At 48.6% G+C, this 24,298-nt stretch overlaps 1 protein-coding gene and 1 pseudogene across 1 annotated transcript; both read right to left on the reverse strand.

Moving 5' to 3' along the window:
• Positions 1 to 382: 382 nt before the first annotated feature.
• On the reverse strand, positions 383 to 1,451 carry LOC119524706 (annotated as a pseudogene).
• Positions 1,452 to 1,736: 285 nt separating this feature from the next.
• Positions 1,737 to 21,909, reverse strand: LOC119524704 (ral guanine nucleotide dissociation stimulator-like). Its single transcript, XM_037823375.1, has 15 exons — positions 21,883 to 21,909; positions 15,805 to 15,919; positions 11,991 to 12,082; positions 10,962 to 11,729; positions 10,379 to 10,594; positions 9,936 to 10,039; positions 9,409 to 9,472; positions 8,134 to 8,205; positions 7,584 to 7,607; positions 6,497 to 6,618; positions 6,191 to 6,289; positions 5,731 to 5,819; positions 5,238 to 5,398; positions 3,877 to 3,988; positions 1,737 to 2,521 (listed from the first exon to the last, which is right to left on the reverse strand). The coding sequence occupies exons 4-15, from the start codon at positions 11,631 to 11,633 to the stop codon at positions 2,373 to 2,375; spliced, it is 1,884 nt and encodes a 627-aa protein (XP_037679303.1). The 5' UTR covers positions 11,634 to 11,729; positions 11,991 to 12,082; positions 15,805 to 15,919; positions 21,883 to 21,909; the 3' UTR covers positions 1,737 to 2,372.
• Positions 21,910 to 24,298: the final 2,389 nt, after the last annotated feature.

Raw genomic sequence — 24,298 nt, forward strand, 5'->3', positions numbered from 1 at the left:
TGGGGCCACAGGAGAGGCCAAGATGGCAAAAGCATGATTGGGATCCGGGACATTTAATAGTTTTTACTTTGCATTTAACATACCCCTGATAAGATGGTAGTTTGTCTGCCTGAGCTGACTCTCACAAAGAAGAGCAAGCCGCTGAGCGTCCGCAACTCCATCTGAAGTCACTGTGATCATAGTTCATTCTTAGTTCTCACCCTCCCACAAAGACAGACACACACATGCATACGCACTAACGCACACGCACACATACACAAATAAACCCCTTCTACCATGGAGGAAATCTTTGCAACAAGAGGCACTTGAATGATTTTTGGAGAGTTCCCATGAAAAGGCCTTCCCCTCACAGTGAAGTGGGATCAATAGAACAGAAACCAGGTTTTCAGGACTCCATCTCTTCTTGGTCAAGGGGTGGCGGCACAAAGCTGATGACTTCATCATAGGTCAGGCTTTTCCACTCATCTATCAGGAGGTCCCTGCTTTCAAAGGACTGATCATACGGATCAGCCACTGGTTCATCATCAGGATCATGATACTGAGCAAAATAGGCATGTGCAAGGGCTTGGGCTGCTGTAATCCTTTTATCTGAGTCCAATACAAGCATCTTCTCCAGCAGGTCAACAGCCAGGGGATTGGCACCAATAAATACATTTGCAAAGTTCATCTTCGGCATCTGGGTCAAAGACTGAATGTAGTTTCTTGCAGACTCTGAGGAGATTTTCTTCAAAAGCTCAGCCCCTGGGGTTCCAACGAGTCTTAAAATGAGCTTCAACTGATCAATATGGTCTGTACCCGGAAACAATGTTCTTCCAGTCAACAGCTCAGCCATTATGCAGCCCACTGACCAAATATCAACTGTTTGGTTGTAATGCATCCAATTCAGCATGATCTCAGGAGCCCTGTACCACCTGGTAGCCACATAGCCTGTCATTTCATCATCTGTATGCCGAGCCAGTCCGAAATCCAGGATCTTCAGCTCACAGTCTTCATTCACAGCTAGATTGCTAGGTTTTAGGTCCTGTGTGAATGTCAGCTGAATGTATATACTTTAGACCTCGGAGATCTGGTAGATAAGGAACTGTACAGGGTATCCGTAAGCTTCTGACATTTCACAATGTTATTCAGATCTGCCCCATGAGATGGGTCACCAGACACATCATTGAACTCTTCCAGAGACCTTGAAGGTGTAAAACACAACAGTCCAATCATATTTTCATGTTTCATATGTTTAAACGTAGTTCTCTGTAGGTCCTTTTGGCATGAATGATGGACTGAAATGGTCTGGATAGCTTCTCACTGCCACACGCAAACCCAGTTTTTGTGTCATAAGCCGCAACACGGAGCCATAGGCGCCGGAGCCCACCGGGGACAAGTTCTGGTAGCGCTCGGGCACCTCCCAGATTGTCTTGTTCAGTCTGCTGGTAGAAAGTGGGCCTCTCCTGAGACATTCCAGCGGCGACGCGGGGGGGAAGGTGGCCCTGCGAGGTCCCCGTCTGCGCCAGCGCCCGCACCCGCTCGCGGGTTTTGGTTGCCCCGCCGGGGGACCCCGCGCTGGCCGCGGGAGCAGGTGCGGCTGCTGCGGCCCCACCAACAGGCAGCGCGCGCGGCCCCTGTCAGCCGCAGAGGTGGACGCCGCGGCAACCCGGGCGAGCCTGGCTAGCGGTAGGGGCGCGTTCGGGTCAAGACATGCGTCTTGCCGTTAGTCCCGCCGGCTCTCCCGACGGCCGGACTACAGGATGCAACCCCGACTACCGCTCCCAGCTGCAGCACCGCTGAGAGTCCAGTGGTTTGGATCCAAAGACCAGGAATAACTTTTTTTAAATATTTGGGCAACTCTGTTTCCTCTCTTTCATTATCCAGTGAAGAGAAAATTCCTATTAGATTATGGTCTTACAGAACTTTTGAAAAACCAGATTAGATAGATAACTGATTGACATTTAAAAAACTGTACTGCTTTCAACAACAGGAGAAGAGACTTCCCTCTTGGTAGGTGCTGAGGGCTGAATGTTTGGTGCAGCCTGAGACAGCTTCAGTGTGGTAAGGAGGGTCAGAAACCCTTAGAAGGTCATGGGCCAGAATGCATGGGCCCCAGGATAGTGCAGGGCACCCTAAGGCAGCAATTGGTCCACATGAGCCTAGGTCAGTCTGTCAAGGGGTAGGGTCAAGCCAGGCAGGAGGAGAGGTTCAGGGCTCAAACTAGAGTCAGGACAGGGAGGCCTCAGCTGACTGATGGTGAAGGAAGTGCCCACCAGGCTTGGCATATTCTGGTCACATAAGGCTACAGTGACCCACCAACTAGACGTGGGAAGGGTGTCCCTGAGGCCAGCAGGCTTCAGGGCAAGTTAGAAGTTGCCCTTTTGTAACATGAGTCACTTCCATTTCCTCTGAAGAAGGGTTGAGAAGCCTTTCTTCTTCATCCTGGTCCTGATGGGGCAGGTCCACTTAGTCAGAAGGAAATCATAATTGCCTGAAGGGTCCATGCCATAAAAGACATTTGCATTGTCAGGAATCCTCAGCCCTGGTGGGGAGAGGTAGAGGGACAGTTAACAATGTGCAAAGGGACACAAACCACTCCACCACTTGTGAATGACATGAGGTCAGACCTGTGCCAGAAATTTGAGTCCCTCAGTCCAGGTCCAGGACCACCAAAGACCCCTCTGAATGACATCTGCACAATAGCAAAAATCAGGCAGCAAGGAACCCAACAAATCTTAAGAAATGACTCTGACTCCATCACTGTCAACCTCAGGCAGAGCTGTCAGAGGGTCCTCCCATCTGCACACTCTGCTACCCAGTCCTAGATGCCTTCACTGATGGGGATCTTGCAGCTAGAAGAAGCCTTCATGAATGCAGACATTGCCCCTAATCCTGCACTCCTCAGGACAGCATGACTGAGTCCAAGGAAGGAGAGACCAAGCCCAGGCCTTCTGAGCAGTAGCCCAAGGAGGCCTCCACCCTCTGCGGAACCTAACAGCCAAAACTGACTTCCTCTCTGATCCTGTTTTCCATGTGTCTGCTCTTTCTTAGAGCCTGTTGTAATACGATTCTAAGTTGGACTTCCTGCTCCTGCCTCAAATGTGTGGCTCCTTCTCTAGGTCCTTAAAATCACTGAGCCTCAGTTATCCTTTCCTGAAAGGTGGGGTCCTACTATGCTGCCCATCTCTCAAAAATTGTGCTGGAACATAGGTGAGGATTCAGAAACCTACCTCCAGGGAGTCAGGACTATTTCCCTGTGCTAATGGTCAAGAAGGCATGATCAGCTCACCAAAAAGGAAATTAAGTAAGGATTACAGTGCATGGAAAGGCTATGTACTCTCACATGGAGTGGTTTCCTCTCCCACTGGGAATGAGAAGCAGGCATATAGACCCTGAGTAATGGCTACTTTCATCCAGACTCTAGACTGCCTGGCTCTGAGTCACTGCTGTATATTGACTTGATTCCCTGGAAACTTTCAAGGGATCAATGGGATTTTGTTTTCATATCATAAAACATGGCTTTTAATATTTGGTATTGGTATCCAGAGCATCATGATTGGGATGGACAATACCACATCCCAGAGAGAGGGTGCACCGTCAGTGGAGACTGTAGATTTGGCTTTGTGCCCACTGGGCCAAGGAGAGAGGCCTTTCTCTTGGCCCTCACTGATGTCAGCTTTTCATTAGGACACAACTGCCAGAGCCACACCCAGGGAAGGCACATGACTGGGAGAGGGAGCCAGAAGGGGCTGTGGCTGTGGGCACTAAGGACACTGACAGCTGACCTCCACCCTTCTCACAGGATCTCTGGGGCACACAGCCTTGGTTCTGTAGGCTGGGAGTGAGGTGCTGAGGCTGCCCCCATGGCAGACCACTTACATGAGCCCCCTGACTTACTTCGATCTTCTGAAATTATTTGCACCAGCATGTAATCCTCTGGTTTGTCCTTCAGGTGGTACATTTCCATGGCTTTACGGATCACTGCTGGAGCTCGATCATGGCAGGTCAGCTGGGGTATGTTGGGGGACAGGACATTAGGGCATGGGCCCTGGAGCTGCTCCCACAAAGCCAGAGGCCAGGGACCCTTGGAGCTCCCTCAGCAGGGAATCCAGGGCTCTGAGCCTTAGTTGGTTCTTGTGTACAGGTTCCCCACTGCTCTTTACTCTTCCCCTGGGAGACCTCCATGTTAATCATTCCTTACCCATCTCCTATTAGAACTTCAGGTCTGTCTACAGCTCTGTTCCCAGGGCAGAGGCCCTTACCTCTATGTCCTCACTCTGCCTAGTTCCTGCAGTCTCCAAGGGCCCCAGGAACAGAGGCCATCACACAGGCAGGTGCTGGACCTGGATGTGGCTGGTCTCTGCCATTCTCTGCCAGCACTTCCCACCACACCTCGGCCATCTGTGTGCCTCCAGTGATCAGACCTTCTGACCAGGCCCCTCCAGGAAAACAACAGGAGTGAACTCTGAGAAAGACATCTTGTCCTAGCCTGGAGGGTAGCAACCAGGAGAAACTGGACACCCTTAGGTCCACTATGCTCCAGGCCTGTGCTGGTCCAGGGGACCCACCCAGCTGCCTCACCCATGTGCCAGGGCACAGGCAGGGCTCAGATAAAGATGTATACAAGTGGTAGCTTAGTTACCACCATCAGAACTCCAGAAATCAAGAGAATTGCAGAGAAGGGCAGGTGTGTAACAAGACAACTCAGCCAGCCTGTGTGTAGGTGGACACTGGGGTGGCTCGATGGGCAGATCTATCCAGGATCTGTTCCCCTAAGGATCACATCCCTGGGGCAGCTCCTATTCTCCCCACTGGGGTGGCAGCAGCAGCCCCTAACAGGTTTCCCTGTGTCTGCCCCACCTGTGACCCAGGCCATATGGCCTCCTGATCTCAGTCACACCCCATAACCCCTGTTACTTCACCTCTGGCCTCTGGACCACTCCTAAAGTGGGCCAGACAACTTGGAGCTTTGGTCTTTCCAGGCTGTTCCTTCCCTCCCCTCCTCCATGGGGCTGCCTCAGTGAGGTCTTCCCAGGCTCCACAACCTCACGGTGGAAGCTACACTCCTACATCCACTCTCCTTGGCCCTGAAAGTCATCCTACACTTGCCTTTGATCTTTCCAGATCTGTTTCAGTGTCTGTCCTTCCCATCCCACTAGCTCTTGCTTCCAAGAGGGAAGGAAGGGAACATGTCAAACATTCCAAATGTCCTGTCAGACCAAGAGAGGGGACCATGGAAAGCTGCCCAAATGGCTCACCAGGATGCTCTTATATGTGTTTCTGTTGCCCATATGCAGGCTGACATGGATGATGCACTGGTCGTCCACCTGCTTATTGTACAGAGGCTGTGAGCCAGAGGGTCTGCAGGTGCTCAGAGGGGCTCCATGCAGGTGGGGGGCTGAGGAGGAGGTGAGGGACACTGGAGACCATGGTCCAAATCAGACGACTGCAGGTAGGATGAGGAGGTCAACTCCCCAAACTGTGGAAAGACAACAGAGAAGAAATCTGGGAGCCTGCAGGAGACCTCTGGCTGACTAGAGGTTTCCAGGGGGCTTCTAGAACCTCTATTTCCAAGTTGGGACTCCCTCAAAACCTTTTTGGGGTGTGGAGAGGGGAACACAGACACTCAAAGTGGGGACAAGGGATGGACCTTCAGAGAGAAGGGGTGTCAGGTACCTGATTCAGTTGCCCATCAGTGCGTTCAGTGACAAGGCCCATGCTGATTTCCAGCTCAGGCTTGGAGGCATCAGCCGCATGTCCAGGGATCGAGGCATTCTGGGTCCGCAGTGCTGAGGTCAGGGTGAAACTGGAGCAGGTCACTGGACTGTGAGGCTTCTCTGCTGCAGGGATTGGTGCTGGTTTCCCTGGTGGCTGGATGGAAGAGTTACATACCCAGGGCTGGTGCCAGGGACACAGTTCATGCCTTCACACACCCATTGCCCCACTGGTCACCAGGCACCCAGCAGAGTGTTGTGGCAGGCTGTTGGAGCCCTGGGCTCCAGTCACAGCAGAGATCACTCAGCATGCCCTATTTTCATTGATGGAAACCAGGCCCAGGAAAATGGGAACTCAATTATATCACAGGGCTTGTCAGAGTGGTGAGGAGACCCAATAGTAAACTGCTGAAGCCCTGAGCTCACACTTAGCATTAAGGGATACTGAGCCCCAAGGCTGTCACACATGTCCTTGTCCACAGTGATCAAATACTTACTCAGTGCACTGAGGCTTGTGAACACCTGGGTGGTGTAGATGCTGGAGTGTGTTGCTGGCAAAAAGGGCTGGTGGCTCCAGCTCACAAGACAGATGATAGCTACAGGGAAGATGGCTACAGTGAGGCTACCAGAAGCCACAGCTCAGGGGACCCTCCCAGAGTCTGATTGGAAGTAGAGACCAGGAACCACTGGGGTCTCCAGGTCACAAGTCTGTTGGGGACACAGAGCCATGGACACATGCCCTTTGGGCCTGGGCTTCAAGGATGGCAACCCCTGCTGCTGCCCAATTTCTGCCCTGCCCTTACCGCTCAGACTCGCTGAGCTGCTCCACAGCCCCAAACCAGGTCCGAAATTGCTCCATGGGCCAAAAGTGGATGTAGGTGCATCCTGCCTGGAGGCGCTGGATCCTCGGAACAACCTGGTATTCCTGGGGCCAGAGGGAAGGAGCAGATGGAGAGGCCTGGGTGGCCTTGCTGGGCATGCCAGGGGCTGCTGCTGGGGTCTGGGTCTTTGCTCATGGTGGGTACTCTCCTACCCTGCCCTCTCATCCAAGACCCCCAGTTCTCAGCACAGGATTCTCACAGCCCCTCCTCCAGAAAAAGGTCCTAGATGCCACCTCCTTCCCAACACCCTGTGGCAGATCTACCCCATCTCTATGAATTGAATCTCACTCTAAAAATGCTGAAAGCAAATGGAGCAATGGAATGTCCAGCCCCGGTGGGTTTCTGACATCCAGCCCCCAACCACCCATACCCCACCCTTGCAATAATGCCCCCAGCTCCTCACCTACAATGTTATTTCATAATTGATTAATCTCCCCTGCAAGACAGACAGCCCATTTCCATCAGAAGAGGTCCCCCAGGCCCCGACCAGCCCCCATCACCCCTCTACTCCTGCACTATTGGGAGGGGCCACCAGGGCAGGCCAGCACACCCAGGACTTAACACTTTTCAGGATTCTGGGAACCAGAACAGGGAGACCTTGGCAGAGCCTTTAGGGACCTTCCAGAATAACAGTCTCTGATGACAGATGAAGAAACTGTGGTGTCAGGCATGAAGGGCCCCATCAGCCTGTCACAGCTGTACAAAACATGGAGTGCCAACTTCACTCTCCCCCATGGCCATGCTTGAGCAGGAGGGTATGTCCAGTGCAGCCACTGCCTTATGCAGTTGTGAAGTCAGGAGGGTGTGTGGGAATAGGACGTGGGCTGTGGATTCTGTCTCCTTCTGCTTCCTTGTTTGGAAGGTGGAAATGTCACCCCCAATTCCCAGTACAGTGTGACTCCTAGAGTGAGCTGTGCATATAGCTGAGAGCTTGGGGTTCAGGAAGTTGCTCTCTCCCCCAATTTCAGGGTCCCAAAACTCCCCTGCCCCAGCTCCCAAGCCCACTCACTTCTCGAGTGTCCGGTGGAGATATCTGCAGGGAGATCAGCTCTGAGAGGAGCATCCACAGGTGGGGGAACAGGGCCTGGGTGAAAACCATGCCATCACTTGTGGGTGAGGATTCTAATCTCTCTGGGAACACCCAAGACACCTACCCTGAAGTCTCCTCAGTCACATACACCTGCCCCCAACCAAGACCTCCCAATCTTGGACTCTCTCCACCTCCCAGTGAGCACCCCTCCTAGTCCCATGGACACATGTAGTCATGCTAGTTGCCTCTGAAGTATGGATTTGGGAAAATTAGAAAGCTTCTGTGGTCACTGGACACCCTCATCCCCCAATCCGCCTTGAACTAGGCTCTCCCAAGGCCTTCCTTTGACTGCTAAAAACAGTGCCTCCTACATTCAAGTTGGCCAAGAAATCGCCTCCAGGGTACACAGGAAGTCATCTCCAATGGAGGCTTTCCAGCTGTGGGGCCACAGGAGGCAGCGGTGCACAAAGAGGACCCGCTGTGGTCCCTGAAGCCAACCCTGCCCCTCCCTGGCCCCAGGCAAGCTCACACTCTCCCACAGCTTCCTCTTCTCCTCTCTCTTTGGTTTCATCTCCAGTTTGGAATCCTTGGAGGTCCCCTCCTGCCAAGGTTGAGGATGAACTCAGTGAGGCGGCCCTCCCCTCACTCCATCATCCCTCCAGCCTTCTGGGACCTTGGACAGCCTGCCCACAACAGATGAAAGAAATGCTGCTGCCATCACTCTTGAGCTCTGAGTGTGGACACGAATCCCAGCTGCAACAGACCCTGGGCTGGGACCTTGAACAAGTGACATGGCCTCCATGAGCCCTTTGCTCATCTGCAAAGTGCAGGCAAGAACTGTAACCCACAGGACTCAATGTCACACCCTGTTATCAAGATGCTCTCTCCAGTACCATTTCCACCTCAGGTGACAGGAAATCTCTCCCACATTCCTGTCTTCCATTGAATCTCCTGCTGCATTGTGAGGAAGGCACCGCAGCTTGCTCCTCACTCCATTTCCAGATAAGGGGGGCGGTTTCCAGAGATTACCAACTTGACTCAGGTCAGTGGGATTTGGAAGAGTCACTGGCTCTCCTCTCTCTGTACCAGTATGTTCTGAGTTAAATTCATGTCACAAGTAAACACTGCTGCCCAGTTTCTTCTTTCATAGTCTTTGGCTTATGCCACAGCCAGACAGTTCACAGAGAAAGAGTGATGGGGTGGCTCTGGAAGCCTGGTTTGAGCAGCTCCTGCTGGCCAAAGCCCACTGGATTCTGCCCCCAATCTCTGCCCAAGGCATGCCAAGTCCTCCCTTCACCAATGACACCCTTGGGAAGTTCCCTCTGCAAAGACCTCTTTTTCTGTCCAGTCAGGAAGGAGCCCTAAGGGTCAGCTCTGATTGGCCCAGTAGACAGAGGTTCCCTGCAGCAAGGGGCATTGACATTTCCTTCCTCTTTTGAGTGGAGGTTTTCCAAAATTGGTCCTGAATAAATTGCCATGATTTTATAAGTCTTCCAAATAATTGTCATAACAAGCTGGGACATTGAGTCACTGAAACATTGCCCTAGGGTGAGAATCCTGCTGCTTGGGATGGAGAGCTGCTAAATCCTCTGCTTCTGCATCTCCTGAAACAGTCCAGCTCCTCCAACACACCAGATGACCAGGGTCTCCCTCTCCCAACTGCCCTCAGGCTCCACTTGGTCAGAAAAATCCCTCTTCCTCTTAGTCCAGAGAAGGCCAGACTGGAAATTTTCAAATAAACTTTCACTGTGAATGTAAGAGCCCCACATCCCATCCTGGTTGCAGCACCTGACTTCCACTTTACCTGGATTGGCAGGGCCCTATTCAGGGAGGTTTCCTTCATAGTTTGGAATTCACAGGAGCTATCCCTTGGGGAGGAGAAAGAAGGGAAAATTTGGGGAATCATGAGGAGGGGGGTGTGAAATGCAAATTCACCTGATTTGATACCCTAAGTATCCCAACAGCATGGATGAATGGTTTTGAAACATGGATGATAACCCTACATGGTCAGATGGGGCCTCCATACCACACCACTGAGGAGATAATCCTTCCTAGTTTTTATTCCAATTGGACAAATAGCTGCAGTGCCTTGTAGGAAACCCTTGGAAAGCAAATCTATGGCTCAGCTCTGAACCTGACCTGTAAGGCAACCAGGTCTTCAGACAAGACTGCTGCCCTCTGGTCACATGGAGACCAGAGCTCATCCCCACTGGTCCTGACCCCAGGATGCACCACCTTCCAGCAGGGTCCAGGACATGGAGAGGGCAATGCCCAGCCCTTGTCTACAACACTGGTTCCCACTGGGGCTCATCTGGAGAGAGGCTGGCCCACCTGGAAACTTTATCCCATGTTTCCTTTAGACGCTGTATTGAGGAGTTCTGAAGAGCAGAGAGGATGGCATGGAGGGACGAGAAATTTCTGAGATTGTGGCATTCCTGAGGAAGGAGAAAGGAATGAGGCAAGAAGGAGCAGTTGAACTGGCATCTCCCTCCTGGATGAGGCAGACAGCCAGGGAGACCACAAAGTCATATCTTGTGCCCTGTGCATGACACTTTTCAGGAAGGAGACATTAGCTCACATTAAGGAAAGTCCTGAGGTAATAAGTGAGTGCCCTTCTCCTAGGACAGGCAAGGTAAGGACAGTGTCACCAGATAGGGGACTCTCAGGTGCATGGAGGAGGCTGGACCACAAATTCCAATTATAGAAGCTGAGCAAAATGAAGAGTGACATCCAGGACCCAATTGTGTGGAGGAGCCCATTCTCCCACAGCATACCCTGGCCACCTGGATCCAGTGCTCCACAACCTTTGCCCTGTCCGAAGTTTTCATATTCTGGTCCCCCAGGCAGGTCACGATGACAAAGTTTGCCACACGGTTTGACTGGGAGATGGTGGCATGAATGGCAGGTGCCAGGTGCTCCTCACCCTTCTTTGCACGAAGGGAACAGATGGCTTGCAGACAATCATAGGCCGGGACCTTTATGAACAGCTCCTGTGGAGGATGGGAGTGTCACCTGGCCATTCTATACCCCAAAGCTGAGGCCCACCAGCACCAGGCCAAGGCTTAGTGTTCCAAGCTGCATCTTCACAAATGGAGGGTGTGGCTTAAGCCTGGTGGAGGACTCTGGATTTGGTGCTCTACCCACTGCTGGTGCCCAGAAATTGTGAGACCCAGGACCCAATAATGGCAGGATGGAAGGAGCTGATCTTTCTCCAATCCATCCTCATCACCACCGAGCAATGAATGGGGACTCCCGCAATGCATTCCAAGCCCCCCCAGGTCAGATATTGGCAAGTTGGGGACAACAGATGCTAGAATAGTTCCCCCCAATGCCACTCTGCAGAGTCCAGCTGCTTACCACATCCATCTGTGTCAACTGTTCTGCCAGCAGCCTGGGTGTGTATGTCAAGAGGGGAGGCTTCATCTTCATGACTCCATCTTCGAGGTTCTCAGCTGAGGAGCAGGATGGCTCTTCTATTGGAGTGAGAGCTGGCTCTGATTTCAGCTCTACAGATGGCACTGGAGATGGCACCAGTATTGCCTTCTGATCTTCAGTGGGTGCCACATCTATTGAGGTAGCAGGTGCTGCTTCCAGGAACAGCAGTGGTTCTGGTTCTAGAGATGCCAGTATAGGTGACATTGGAGCCACATCCTGCTGTGGAACTAATCCTACTTGTGGTAAAGTAACTGCCTCCAGCTCCACAGTTGGCAAGGACATCACCTCTGAAGACAGTGTCAGAGCTCCCTCCTCTCTTGTAGATGGTGCTTCTGCTGGTGAAGTGGATGTCCCCAGATCAGAATCTGTCAATGACTTGAACTCTGGAGGTGACAGTACAGGTGTCATTGGAGCTACTGTCGGCTGTGCAACTGATGCTATATCAGTTGAAGTCTCAAGCTTTGCCTCCAGAGCAGGCAATGATGCAACCTCTGGAGGTGGCATGGCAGGTGGTATCATAGTTGTCTCCATTTCTAGAGGTGTGGTAGAGGGTTGTTGGAGTAGATGAAACCAGAGGCGGTACCACAGTTGCATCTGGCTGTGGAGCCAGCATGATGTCAGTTGACAGCGATGGAACTGGACCTGTAGGCAGCACTGCAATGGTTTGCAACTCTAAGGTTGACATGGGAGCTGGAAGAGGAGGAAGATGAAATAACAAAACTGGTTTTCTATGGGTCCTGCAAGATGCAGAATGACTGCACTCCCTCTACAAAAGCACCATCCAAGCACTTCACCCGCAAGAAGACTTCCCAATTGCAATCCCCCAGGTGAGTGGTCTGAAGCTCCGCTTTACTCTGGGTCCAAAGGCAAATTCTGGAGTTTTTAACTCGTGCTGCCCAGCACCTACCCCTCCCCACCCACTCATGTGCCCTCAACTTCAGTGCTCCTCACCATCTGTCTTGGTCTTAGCAAGCTGTGAGGGATCCAGCTCAGAAAGGAGACCGTCAGCCGGCTTTCTCCGGGGCAGATCCAGGCAGGGAGACCTGTGCAAGGCAACAAGCTGCATGAGGCTGGGAAAGCCCAGGGGCTGGCAGAAATCTTCTGGGTGCTCTTCCGTCCAGGTGAGCAGAAGGCAGGAGATGGTTGTGTGGGTGGATGAGCAGGCAGCAGAGCGAGAGGAATGGCCATTCTGCCACACTGCCCCCTGATGTCCACCCTCCTAAGGGAAGGGGTCCTGGTTCAGACAAGTCAGACAGATATCAATATCTCTCTCTTCCCTGGACCCCCTCCCTCTGGAAAAGAAACATTCGTTTGGACAGGAAAAGTTGTTCCTTCTCAGCCAATGGCACAGGAATGGCACACAGTAAGGACTTTCATAAACCTCTGCCAGATGAAGTAACAGAGCTGCCTCTTGCTTCAGCCCACTCTGGCCCTCTTGTCCCCTCAGTCTGACTTCATTCCCTGACTTCATGCCTCGTTTCTGTGAAACTTGTGAGGATTTCTTCTCCCAACTTCACTGTCACCCAAGGGCATAGGCACTCGCCCACCCCAGCCTGCTGGCAGCCAGACTGACAGAACTGAGTACCCCAGGCATATTTGTGAGCTGCATTCTCACTAAACCTTCTGATATGGGTCTGTGGCTGGGGTGGGTTGAGGCACAAGCAGAGCGGGGAAGGGACTGGGGTTGGCTCTCAGCCCCAAGGTGCCCTCTTCCCGCTGGGCCCCAGGAACCCTTCCATGGCTCTCTGCGAGCCGTTCATCCTGCAGAGGGCACCTGTGCCCTCTGCTCTCCAGTAAGAATCATGAGAGGAACACAGGGTTCTGCGAAGTCACTCCTGCCACCAGCCCCCACTCCCCATCCTGGGCTGTGAAGAATGAGCCTCTCTCTCCTCACTTTCTCAGGCATTCTGGGTCTCCTCCATCCCTGCCATGGAGAGTGAGGTTATATATCCATAGCTAGAGGGATGTGATGGTGTCACATGTTTTTCCTCTGTGCCCCATTGTTGATGACATCTAATGCTGCTGCTTGAGCCCTCTCCCCCCCCATTAGAAGGGAAGCCCAGGATCAGCAGGACCTTTTCAGGTTCGTTCAATGAAGGCAGGATAAGTGCTTTAAATGGTGTCTGCACATTTGTAGATGCTCCATAAGTATTTGATGGATGATCCCCTAGAGGGTCTGGGGTTGCTATACCACACCCACAGTCCATTCCCAGGCTCCATTAAGGACATGATCCACATGGATGCGATCTCAAAACCCCTTTGAATGGGAATACAGGTTTCCAAAGCTGATTTGTGGCAGAGCTTCTTCATAAGGAGAGGAAATTACTAAATGATGACAACACCTCCCCACTGACCAAACCTTCCACAGGGCCCAGCACCCCAAGCACATTCCATGGCTCATTCCATTGAGTCCTGATGGTGACCCCCAGGTGGTTGGTCCTGCTACCACCACAACTTTCCAGAGAGGAATCTGAGGCTAGAAGGTATAATGACCTTCCCCTTCTGGTGAGTGGCGGTGCTGTGATGGGTTAGAGGAGGGGCAGGTGCTTATCTATTGGACACCTGGTCCAGGAACCTGTTCAATGGTGAGGAAGGCCCAGTAGTTACCAGGAGGATGTTTATGTAGGCTTTGTCAACCCTCTTGGACAGCCAGCACTAAGAGTTACAGAAGCCTGTTCCAATACCCTCTATGCCAGTGCCCTCTGGGTTGTTCTGTGCCCTCTTCCGTGCTGACATGTTTCCACACTAGGACAGGGCAGGGCATGAACAGGTGGTCAGCAGCTGTACTGGGAATCCAGGAGCACGGGTGGGATTGGGAGGTGTAGTTCTGCCTCTCCCAAGCCCTCTGTAACTGGGGTCAAGAAGGGGGGCAGGAGTGCTTCTAGCAGGAAAAGTTTCCAGTCTCCAAAGTAGAATTGAGGTGAGGGAATGAAGAAGTTATGAGACACTTGCCAGCAGTCTGTTAGTTGAAAGAGTATAGAAACTCCCTGCATTCCTGCCTAAGGATAGTTTTACCCCCATGAGTCAACACAAGCCACCCAAATACTTGAGATGAATTCTCAAGGGGCAAGTCAAGATCCCACAGGTCAGAAGACAGAACCATTCATGCTCTGGTCTCATGAACTTCCCTCCATAGTGTTGGCTGCAGGATCTGCTCCATACATGGAGGGAAAAAGTCTGCCCCATCTCATTCCATGCCCACTATGGAAGCAGTGCACAGAGAAGACAGAGATTATGAGACCACCAGTGAATTCAGAGCAACAGCTTGATTTGTCTGTGTTTTACCTTAAAGGGATGTCTGAGAACCTGCAGCTATGGAGATCCTTGCTCCAACAAAGCAGCAAATGCCAGGAGGATCCAGGTCATAGAAAGGCCCCACAGATCTGAGACCTGAAGAGAAGCCTCAAACCCAAACAGCCTTTGACTCTGGAATGGTCTCCACCACTCAGAGTGGGTGCAAATCAAATAACCAAAGCAATTCCATTTGCTCCCCTGTACCACTGCTGCACAGTGGCTGCAGACTTTTGGAAGATTGATGGCTCAAACTATTGAACTTTCTCAGCGCTTGGCGAATTCTCTCCTGGGAAGCAGGAAGGGAGATCAGTTTATTAGCAAAACTAGAGATCTCCTCTGCTCACTGCTCAACAGCCCCAGAAAGGAATCTTTTCAAGAACAGAAATCAGGGCAATGCTGAACTGCTGCTCTACACAGCCTCTCTCCTAGAATGTGTTGCAGGTGAATCAGGCCACAGTTCCTGGCCAGCAAGTTCAAAGGGATTTGTTCTGTCAGTGTGCCATTTGTAATGGGAGTGATGATGTAGAGTGATCCCCTTCCTTGAGAGTGAAAAACCACCATCGAGAGTGTGAAGATCTATAAGGCTTAGAAAAGATGCAGGACAGTCTGGCCAACTGATTCAGGGTAAAGCTGGGATATGGTGTGAAATTACAAGAGAGCAGCACAATGATAAGGAGCACATGGCTAAATCTAAGTGAAAACAAACTGTCCCTTCTAAGATGTTAGTACAAATGTGTGAAAAATGAATTTCCAACTGGACAAGACAAGAAATGCATGGATTTCTGAGGAGGGTGAGGAGTGGAGGTCCAGAAGCCTTTAGAACTGAGATTTTGGCCAATCAGATGTAAAACTCTGGGAGGATGCCTGAGGCAGTCACCAGTGTGGGATTCGTGCCCTCCAGCCCCACAATCTGCCTCAGGATCCTCTGCCAGAGGCCCCAATGAACCTACTGTCACCTGCACTTTGTTCTGGGTCGCTGCCAGGAGTCCCCTGCAACTTCTGCAAAGATACACTGTAGATGACTCACTCCAGCAGCTCCTTCCCAATCTCCTGCCTGGAGCTCTGCAAACACAATGCTCAGCAGCATTGCAGGAGGTGTCAGGAGGCTGCCTGGCCATTGCCACAGGGGGTGCACACCATGCTGTCTCTGCAACTCAAGTCAGGCAAAGATGGATGTCTGGTGATGACATTTGTGCCCAGGATTAACATGTTCAATGGAGATGACAACTTCTGGGCCCAGGATTAACATGATGAATGATGGTTGTCTCACTATCACCACTTTCCTTCCTGCCAGCCACCCACCTCCTGAAGTGTGAATACAAAGAGCACAACAAGTTTTCAAACCCTGACATGCATGCTCCCATTCTTCATGCCTCCTGCACACTGAGAAGAGGAGGGTTATGGAGTTGCCCAGGCAGTGTGACACTATTGGCATTTCCTGAATTTCTGAGCTTGCACCAGCTTCACTTACTTTTGGGAACCTCCTGGCCAATGGGCAGCATCCTTGTGGTGGACAGTTGAACCAACGTCTACATCGTTGCATAAAGCTCTCATTTCCAGGTTTTCTGAGACCAGATCCTCGACATCTGTGAACAAAACAAGAGAATATGTTCATCTCTTGAGTGGCTTTGGCTTATTAATCTGGGTAGGGGTCTTCTGTAGAGTGTCACTCCCTGGTTAGCAGGGTTCCACATTCTGTTGGGCTGTGTCTCCAAGGAAGTGAGGTCACCTCCTTGTGTCCCCTTAACTGAAACCTAACAGATAGGACCTCCATGCACACCTCTCAGGTCTCTGGACTGCACATTCTCCTCAATCATGTCATCCTGATAACTGGACAAAGTTTCCACAGCACATCCCTCCATACAGCTCCCTGAGAAGCTGTGATTGCCTACAGTGCCCATGACACAAGGACACAGGGCTCAATTCAGATGTGACTAATCCTTCTCATCAGTTTTGAGATCATGGTGTAGTCATTTTTACTCTCATTTCTCTCAGCATCTCCCCAGCCTCCCCAATTAAACAATGAGGAAAATTCTATTATTTACACCCTGGGTAGTCAAGTGTATGTGAGACAATAAGTTTAGAAACCATGAGCTTGTTTCAGACTAGCTAACACATGAACAGAGTTGGAAGAATTATAAAGTGGGGGTCCCATAACTTGGATACTGCATACAACAGGGCTACATGCTGGCTGCCTGATCCTGTGGAAGCCAATTTCCACCTTGGTCTCATTTCTGGGTGGGCACCATGAAGGTGTTGAAATGAAATGGAATTCAAATATGATCACTCTCTGTCATAAAACTTTCCAATAGCTTCCCATGATAATTAGAATGAGACCTAAATGACTCAATTGGGGTGATGTTTTGGACAGACTCACTGAAGCTGATGCCAGAGTCTGAGGTTTGTAGAAGACCCTGAGGAGGAGTGCTCTGCACACAGCCTTGAAGACAAATAAAACAGTGATGGGTAGAAGATGTGTAAATGCGTGAACATCAGTGAGGCATTGGCTTTGAGATTGGCAAAGGCTTGACCTATTCCCAGTGAGAATAAGGGGTGCTGCAGGATTTATTCATGAGTAATTTTCTACTACATTCATTAAAGTGGTAGCTCCTTAATGACTAAAGCTTAAGAGACTACAAAACTTTGACTTGCCCTGGTAATATTGACACCTATGTTTATACAGCCTGGCCACCTTATCCTCTAGGAGCAGGGGCTGAAGTCTCCCACCTTGGATTCTGTCCCATCCACTCCCAACATTGCTAACCTCTTTCTTTCAGGCACCAAACACAAGCCCAGGCCCTTTCTGTCTTCCCACTGATGAGAGCAAAGTTGAGCTGGTAGAATGGAGCCAAGTATCAAAGTAGTTGATAAAAATAACAAGCCAAGATGAAAGAAACAGTCAAATCTTGAAGACTGTGGTGTGAGCTAGACACTAAATGGAAAAATCCTTGGGTCAACTCCCATTCCCTTTTTCCCCGTGGGAAGAGCTGGGTAGGTGTAAATCTGATGGATCAGTGCAGGGGAGGGGAGTCATCTACTGCTGATGGATAACCGGTCAAATCGCTCCTGCCATTTTGTCTACTGGGGAGGGAAGAGGGTGAAGGGCATGGAGTGGACAAGAAATGAGTGCTGTTTTCTATTTGAGAAAATGTGTTTCAGGGTTATCCTCTGTCCCATATGGAAGTCCCAGGTTTCCCAGGAGTGTTCATGTTCTGGCCAGTTCCAGGGAGGACAGAAGGTATAATTCTCCTAACCCTGCCATCCCCATCCACTGGAAATGGTGAACTTTCCCCAGCACTGCAGGCAGAAAGTAAATAAGCCCTGACACCTACCCTGTCATTGCCAATCAGACAGACAAAAGCACAGTTTGGGCTTCTGAAGTCCCTCTGGTTCAAAGCTCATTAGGCTCCCCTCCCTCCTCCTCCATGCTAGGCTCTCACCTCCATCTGGAGCGGCTGACCAGCCAGTGGCTTCCCAGGGCTGAGAGTAAGGCCCATAAACATTCAGTATGTACTCAGGGAGGAAGAGACAAAAGTCCATAGTGCTCTCCTGCTGATGGCCTCTGCTTCCATTCACTTAGGCAACATGAGGATAGTTACTTAGGACATTTCCACTTAACCTGGTACCCCAGGAGGAACCAAAGTAGGTCCTCCAGACTCAGCCCCAGACAAGATAGTGTGTTCAAAAGCCAGGCTGTCTGTATCTCCAGGGCCTGTCAGAGAAGACTCTCAAGGTAGGAATCAAAGGAAACATCCTCTACATGAAAGAGGGCATATATGAAAAACCCACTGATAACATCATACCCAATGGTGAGAGACTGAATATTTTCTCTCTAAGATCAGGAGCAAGACAAGGATGCCCCCTGTCACCACTGTAATTCAATATTGTGCTAGAAGTTGTAGCTAGAACAAACAGGCCAGAAAAAGAAATAAAAGGCATCCAAATTTGAAAGGAAGAAGTAAAACTTTCACTATTTACAGACAGCAAAATCATATATTTAGAAAACCCAGAAAAAAATAGCACAGCATAGGTTTTTTAGCTAATAAATATGTTCAGCAAAGTGAGAGGATACAAGATCAATACACAAAAATTGGTGGTGTCTCTATATTCTAATAATGAGCTATCTGAGGACATAAGAAAAAATTCCATTTACAATACAAAATAAAAGAATCAAATATCTTGGTATAAACTTAAAGAATGTAAAAAAAATGTATGCGTGACAATTGTAAAAAATTGTAAAAGAAATCAAAGAACTGAAATAAATGGAAAGACATCCTGTGTCCATAGATTAGAAGGCTAACTGTCCTTAATATATCATTTGTACCCAAATTGATCTACAGATTCAATGTAATAATCACCAACATTCCAAGAGCCTATTTTCAGAAATGGAAAAGCTAATTTTCAAGTCTCTTTGGATAAGCAAGGGGCCTCAAATAGCCATAAACAACATGGAAAAGAGGAATGAAGTGGGAGGCTGCACACTTCCTGACACTAAAGCATATTATAAAGACCCAGTTGTGAAAAATCAAGATAGATATATCAATCAATGGAATTGAATTGAGAATTCAAAAATAGATGTTCAGTTCTATGGTCAATGGATTTTTGACATGAGTTCCAAGTCCATTCAACTGGAACAGAGCAGTCTCTTCTCTGAATGGTGTTGGGAGAAGTGGGTGTCCATACACACAAGACTCAAAGAGGACTTCAACCTCACACCGTATAAAAAGATTAACTCAAAAATGGATCAAAAGCCTAAATATAGGATCCAGTACTATAAAACTCCTGGAAGAAAACGTAGGGAAACATCTTCAAGTTATAGCCAGAGTACAAGCAAGGAAAGAATATACAGATAATGGGACCTCCTCAAAATTGAATACTCTTGTGCTTCAAATAACCTTGTCAAAAGGGGGGAAGGGCAGAAGATACAATAAGAGAAAATATTTGGAAACCACACATCTATCTGTTAAGGGTTTCATATCCAGAATATATAAAGAAATCACACAACTCAACAAAATAAAGACAAACAACCTAATTAATGTATGGGCCAAAGACATGAAGAGACATTTTTCCAAAGAGGAAATAAAATTGGTGAACAACACATGAAAAGATGAAAGCAGGGACTTCCAGCATAACTTCTGATGACATACATGACTCTGAACTTGCCCTTTCCTCCATATTTACTTCCACTTGAACACTGGTAAATGTAATCAAAATAATGTGCTATTGCTCATCTATACATTTCCAAGCATTTAAGTTTGAACCAGATAAAAATTCTGCACATATTAAGCAATGGCTCCACAATATATAGCCACGTTCTAACTCCTGGTAACCTAGATCCTAGATTTTATGTCTATGAGTTTACATATTGTAATTAATTCAGATTCATGAAATCACACAATGTTTATCATCCTGTTTGACTTAAAATATTCCTCATGTTCTGAGAGAGGCTTTGTGAGCCAGAGCTCAGCTGAGGTCCCAGCATCTCCTTGGACATTATGCTTCAGCTTCCTGGGCTGGGAGTTGTGGCCTGAGTTTCTGGGTCTCATCAGCCAGAGTCATGGAGGGAAGTCACAGAGGGATGGTCTAATTTTGCTGTAACAACATGCTGCATTGTCCAGATGATTCTTCCACGTCTGAGAGCAGGAGAAGCAGGAACCTGGGATCGGGTCCCTGGCAGCATGCTGTGCACAGACAAACTCCTTCCTCATGAACTGGCAGCCCTGGCATTGGTGATGGATGGCTATTGGGGAAGTGAGATGGTGAAGTAGGGGGTTGCTGGACTTTGTGTGTTATGATGCTGTGGCAGGGATGCCTACCATGCTGGGGCAGGGAGAGTTGGAGAACAAAGCACACCACAGTGAATTTGTCAAGATCTGGGTTTGAAACCTTGGTTTGGACACAGTTACCTTAGAGAATCACATGCTCCCCATCACATGTAATCTGTCATCTGCCCTACATGGTTTACATCCAATGTTTACTCTAGGATTTTAAGCACTTCTGCCTCACATTATCCCTGTCAGAGATCAAATATCAATACTAGGATTCATTTTATGAAACCCTAGCTCAAAGGAAAGACTTGTTTTAAATTCTGATTTGCCTTTGAGCCTTCATTATCTTTGGGTATGGAATAACTCAGGTGGGTGCATTACAAGCAGATTTCTGGTTTCCATTCACAGAATTCCAAAGGGTGAGCAATTTAAGAAACTTCCTGGATGATTCTGAGGGTGAGTTACTGTACTTTGGGAGACAAAACCCAGTGCCTTGGGTGTGAGGAGAATGATTATACAGCCTGAAACAAAGGTGATCAGAGCCCATTTCAATGGAGAAACTCCTGAGTGGCCTCAAGATTTAGAAGATAAGTCTACATGACTGCATTTGAGGATCTGCTCCAAGAGGGAACTCAGAGCAGTTCAAGAATGTGTGGAATCATTAAGACTGTCTGGAAATGTAATTTTCAGGGATCCCTTTAGAATATCCCTTGATCAGGGAATTCTTTTATTGGGGTTCATAATGTAAAAAAAAAAAAAAAAAGCAACTGTCTTGTAGAAATGACATGTGCTGACAGTGGTTCACACATAATTACTGGGGTTCAGGCATAATTACTGTGGAATAGAAAATATTGGCCAAACTAGTCAGGAAAAAGATAAAATTCCAAAACCACCACTATCTCTGCCTCATATTCAAATCAGCCCATGGTCCTAGACTCCTTGTTGAAGCATCCACTCTCATTCTTTACCAGTATATAAGTACTCTGTGAGGTGTTTTGCCCACTTCCCTGTCCTTTCAAAATAATAATGATAATAATAACAATTACAAAAATTATTATAGACTAATAATAAAAAAGTAGATGTCCCTTAATGAACCATTGCATGTGTAGTCCAGGCAACCAAGGATTTCATATGTTACCTTATGGAATTCTATTAGCAATCCTCTGAATTAAATATGATAGACCCCTTATAGATGATGCTATGCAGTGAGATAACCTCTCCAGGATTACAAATGGAGGGGAGCCCAAGCACTTGAGTGTACATGTTCTACCACCTTCCGGATCTAATTGGAAGAGTGAAGCTAGGAAAAAAGTAAAGTCTCTGCCTGGTCCTTGCAACCATCCTCTCTCCAGGGCATTTGACTTCACCTGGAAAACACAAGCTCAAGTCTTGTGCTGGAAGGTAAAATACAATGGGAAGAGGGTGATGTTTCTACTTAGATACCTCAATTCAAAGAATTGTTCCTCACTGTATCATGGGAAACTGCTCTGATTTTTGTCTCATATAAATGATTATTAGGATAATGATAGAAAACTAAAGACTGGCTGTACACTCTAAATAGTGTGGTAAGGATCAACTGAGGTGTGGCACATGAAAGTAAGTTATAAACTTGGAACCCATGTACAGGTATTGAGAATGTATCTTTGCCCAGCATGTCCATTTGCCCTCTTGACCTTTCACCAGTTGTTCCCTAATGCCCTAATCACAATTGTCAGTTCTCAAGCTCTCCTTATTGGAATAATCCAGGACAATCAATATGTCCCTAAAATGAAGTTACTCACATGCAAAAGCAAGAAACAGCTTCATCATCAGGACATGGGTGATGATGCCTCCGGGTCATGGACTTGAAGTGCTCCAGATGTTGGATGTTCTCGCAAGCACTCTCAGGTTGGCAGGCATCATCCACAGTTGTCTTCCTTTGGGTGGAGGCAGGGACTTCCTCCACGGATATCTCCTGCGGCATGGAGAAAGCATTCTGTGGAGGAACAAAGGGGGTCAGCTGGGAGGCTGCTGGTGGAGCCTGAGGACGAAGGCCTGGGGACCAACCTCCCTCAGCAGCCTGTGTGTCCCCAACAGCCTTGTCAGGGATACGGGGCTCCACAGCACAGGCTGTCAAGATCTCTGGAGGGGGCTGCTGAACACCCCCACAGAGGATCCCTGGAGCACTGGAAATATGGCGGATCTGACGAAGGACTAAGGTCGGAGTTTGAGGGAGCTCAGCTGATCCCCATTTTTTCCTGACTTGGACAATGGCCTTGTTGGCTCCAGGCCCACTGGCAAGAGGATGCCCATCTCCTGTCACCAACAGTGTCCTGGGGAATGCAGGCAGCACCAGGGAGCTGCCAGGAGGGGAAGATGGATTCAAGGCAGGGGATGGACACTGCCCCAAGGGAGGTGGGTGTGGTGGGCCAGGAGTGGGTGAGGGGATCGGCTGGGCAGTGAAAGGATACATGGAGGATCCTTTCATCATCATGTCCGGCGTGCGCACTGGAGATTCTGTGGAGACAAGGAAATTGGTGAATGGAGTAATCAAAAAGCTACAGTGTTGAGGATTTCAGGGATACTCTTTTATTACTTGGCGAATCAGAACTCTGAACTTCAATAAGTGTGCAGACACAGGGATGAGGAAACTTCTGGGATAGCAAATATCTCCCTACTGATTTTATATGTAAAGTAAGTTGTTGGTTATATATAACATTTATATATATGTTAGATGCTAGGTTATTAGAATAGCTAGAAGGAAAAAAAAGAAATGCTGGAACTGTAACCCATAAGAGTCTTTGAAATTTCCTCTACATGTACTCATTAAATTGTACTTTGAAAGTTATCACCTCTTTATAAATGTTATATTTCACAATAGGAAATAAGTGAAATTGTAGAATTGTAACCCAAACCATTTGTTGTAATTATCAATAAACTACATGTTATATCACACTTTGAAAAGTTATCACAGTTCTATACATATGTGATATTTCAAAATAAAAATGTAAAAAAAAAATGCAGGGCTGAGGGTTCACTATGAAGTTTTGGACTAGTTGACATTGTTCTGAAGATCTAAGAATCCACACTTTGGGTAAGCCTGACCTCTTCTAATACAAATTGAAGATATCCAACTGCCATATCTCATTTGAATGAAAGAAAACATCTTCCTGGATTTAAAGTGAACATATCCATGGACTGGTAGGGCTTAGAGACCCTTGGCTGTGGCAGTTAAAGTAACTTCCAGGCCAGCTCACCTTGAGAGTCTTTCCTCACTGACTTGGCTAAGATAACCCCTCTGAATAGTCTCCTAGCTCAGACAATGGCTTCTGAATACCATTCAGAATGGAGATCACATTTACTCCAGTTCATGTGCTTCAATTAAAGTCATACAGGAATTTCCAGGTTCCTAATGACATGACTCAGGGCCTAGTCAAGCCTCCCTATGCCCCCACACGACATAATCCCACTACTGTTGAAAACTTTCCTGTGGCTTTCCTCTGTTCTAGAGGGAATCTGTCTCCTCTGTAGCCAAAGTAATTCTGCTCAGAAATTAAGGTCCAACGGTAAGGAGACTTCTTTCTCAACTGCCAGCATCTCGTTCCTAACCTCACCCCAACCCTCCTGGGGACAGTACCTTGGTGATGTCCAGTGCTCTCTCCTTCCTCGAATTCAGCTCAAGTTTTTCCCAAGAGGATGGGTTGATTTTGAAGTTTCCTAGAGTTGGGAAATGACATTTGAAGAAGTTGAAGAAACTCAAGTAACATCCCCACTCTCCTACATTCTTACCTCCTTCTGAAGTCACCAGCACACGTGCGGGCACTGGCCACTGCTGTCTGGTAGGCTCCAGGTACACAAAGTTTCAATTTCAGGACTCAGAGAGTGATCCTCCTTCCAACAGATTCTCATGAATCTGAGTAAGGATAGGAAATTTGAATCTAAACAGGGTTGGAATGTAGGACTCAAGACATTCTACAGTGGAGGATGGGCAGAGGTGGGGGAGGGGAGACATTTCCTGATGGACTCTGACAGGTGGGCAAAATGTAGGTGTTCCCTTCAAGTATAATTGTACAGCACAGTTGATATGCAGCTCTTTAGGTCCATTTGAGGATTCTTTCTCAGATTCACAGCAACAGACTTATTCCAAGTTCTTCATGCTTGGATTCTTCATCAGTAAACTTCATTTTATGGCCACCTACACACACTGCTCTTCAAGTA

Source organism: Choloepus didactylus, assembly GCF_015220235.1.
Source record: "Choloepus didactylus isolate mChoDid1 chromosome 11 unlocalized genomic scaffold, mChoDid1.pri SUPER_11_unloc4, whole genome shotgun sequence".
In the NCBI taxonomy this organism is placed as follows: Eukaryota; Metazoa; Chordata; class Mammalia; order Pilosa; family Megalonychidae; genus Choloepus; species Choloepus didactylus.